This window comes from Priapulus caudatus, unplaced genomic scaffold, assembly GCF_000485595.1.
Source record: "Priapulus caudatus unplaced genomic scaffold, Priapulus_caudatus-5.0.1 Scaffold4772, whole genome shotgun sequence".
Taxonomy (NCBI): Eukaryota; Metazoa; Priapulida; class Priapulimorpha; order Priapulimorphida; family Priapulidae; genus Priapulus; species Priapulus caudatus.
Genome location: NW_014581833.1, coordinates 12992 through 14267, shown reverse-complemented (window position 1 = coordinate 14267; position 1276 = coordinate 12992). Strand labels below are relative to the sequence as shown.

General features: G+C 42.1%; 1 protein-coding gene across 1 annotated transcript in view; it reads right to left on the bottom strand.

The window, feature by feature from the left end:
• Positions 1-318: 318 nt before the first annotated feature.
• Positions 319-1276, bottom strand: part of LOC106819844 (L-rhamnose-binding lectin CSL3-like) — a 5277-nt gene continuing 4319 nt past the window's right edge. The window contains exon 3 of the mRNA XM_014824421.1: positions 319-630. Within this exon, the coding sequence (XP_014679907.1) occupies positions 319-630 (312 nt within the window). The remainder of the gene's footprint in view (positions 631-1276) is intronic.

Below are 1276 nucleotides of genomic sequence, written 5' to 3'. Positions count from 1 at the left end.
AAACAGTGTGTTTATATAGTAAACACATCACCAATATGTTATAAACATAACGTTTAGGGCGTATAAACGGATATGCATACGGAGTGTTTAGAAACTAAACATCTAAACATATAACTAAACATATGAAACGTTTCGATCTAAACGCCTGGATTTACAGTGTAGCGTTAGTGATACAATTCAACTATAAACGACTGTGTAATATAAAGAAAACTATACAGCTGTATCGCCACAGTTTTTGTGTGTGAAAATTAGCACTGCATATAGTGAGATAGTCACTCTAGTTTCCTTAGAAGAAAACAGCCAGTCTGTAGTGCCTCTCTAACTGCAGGTCCAGGTGACGACGGCGTACTTGCCAATGCCGTAACAGGGATCACCGCCAAAGCGGTCGTTAGTGGCAGTGATCGTGCAGCAGGCTTGGCCGTTGCAGTGGGCGACGTAATTGGTGACCTCGTTGAACCGAATGCAGCTATTTGTGCTGGTTGGACAGAGACCGGCCGAACCCGGCTGCCGGCCGTACCCCGCGGACGAAATTCGGATCCGGGTGTCGCCGGGGCAGCAAATGTTGCCGGAAGACAATTCACAGATTGCCTGCCGGTAGGTGTCACTGCTGTGTAGCTCTGCCGATGCAACCTGCATAGACGAGTGTATCCCACGCAGTTAAACTTGGATTGTTAATCTAGCTGCATGGGGGCGGCTCTCGTTAAAGTCTCACAAAAGTTTATCCTTAACGTCAATGCACAATGTTAATACTTTACTCCCTCACCCTTATTAATCCGAATAAACCGCATAACTCTATAACCGTGTTTACTGTACTATGAATCCCCGCACGAACTTGTCATATTCCTTCGGCATATGTATAACTAGTGTGAGGAAAAAATATTGCATTGCCATTATACGTTTTGAGTAAACCGCCAAACTTTCACAAAACTTCTGAGATGAGCGAATATTTACGTAGCATTTATGTGCTTTCCGATGCGTCGCATCATATCAAACGCGCAAACATTTAGCATAATATTAGAATAGAAAATACAGAATTATTTGAATTGCAGATAAATATAGATTATTATACTCACACAGAGTAGCGCCACTAGGATGCAACGTACGATGATTGAGCTCGCCATCTAAACGTACATAATACGCCATTACTATCAATACATATAATGACGTCATCTATCCTACGTATTACAGACTAATAACAACATTAATAATATAGCTGAATTTTAAGGCCTGTGTAAGCGTAATGAATGTAACAGAATTCGCGATCATCCCCATGCGG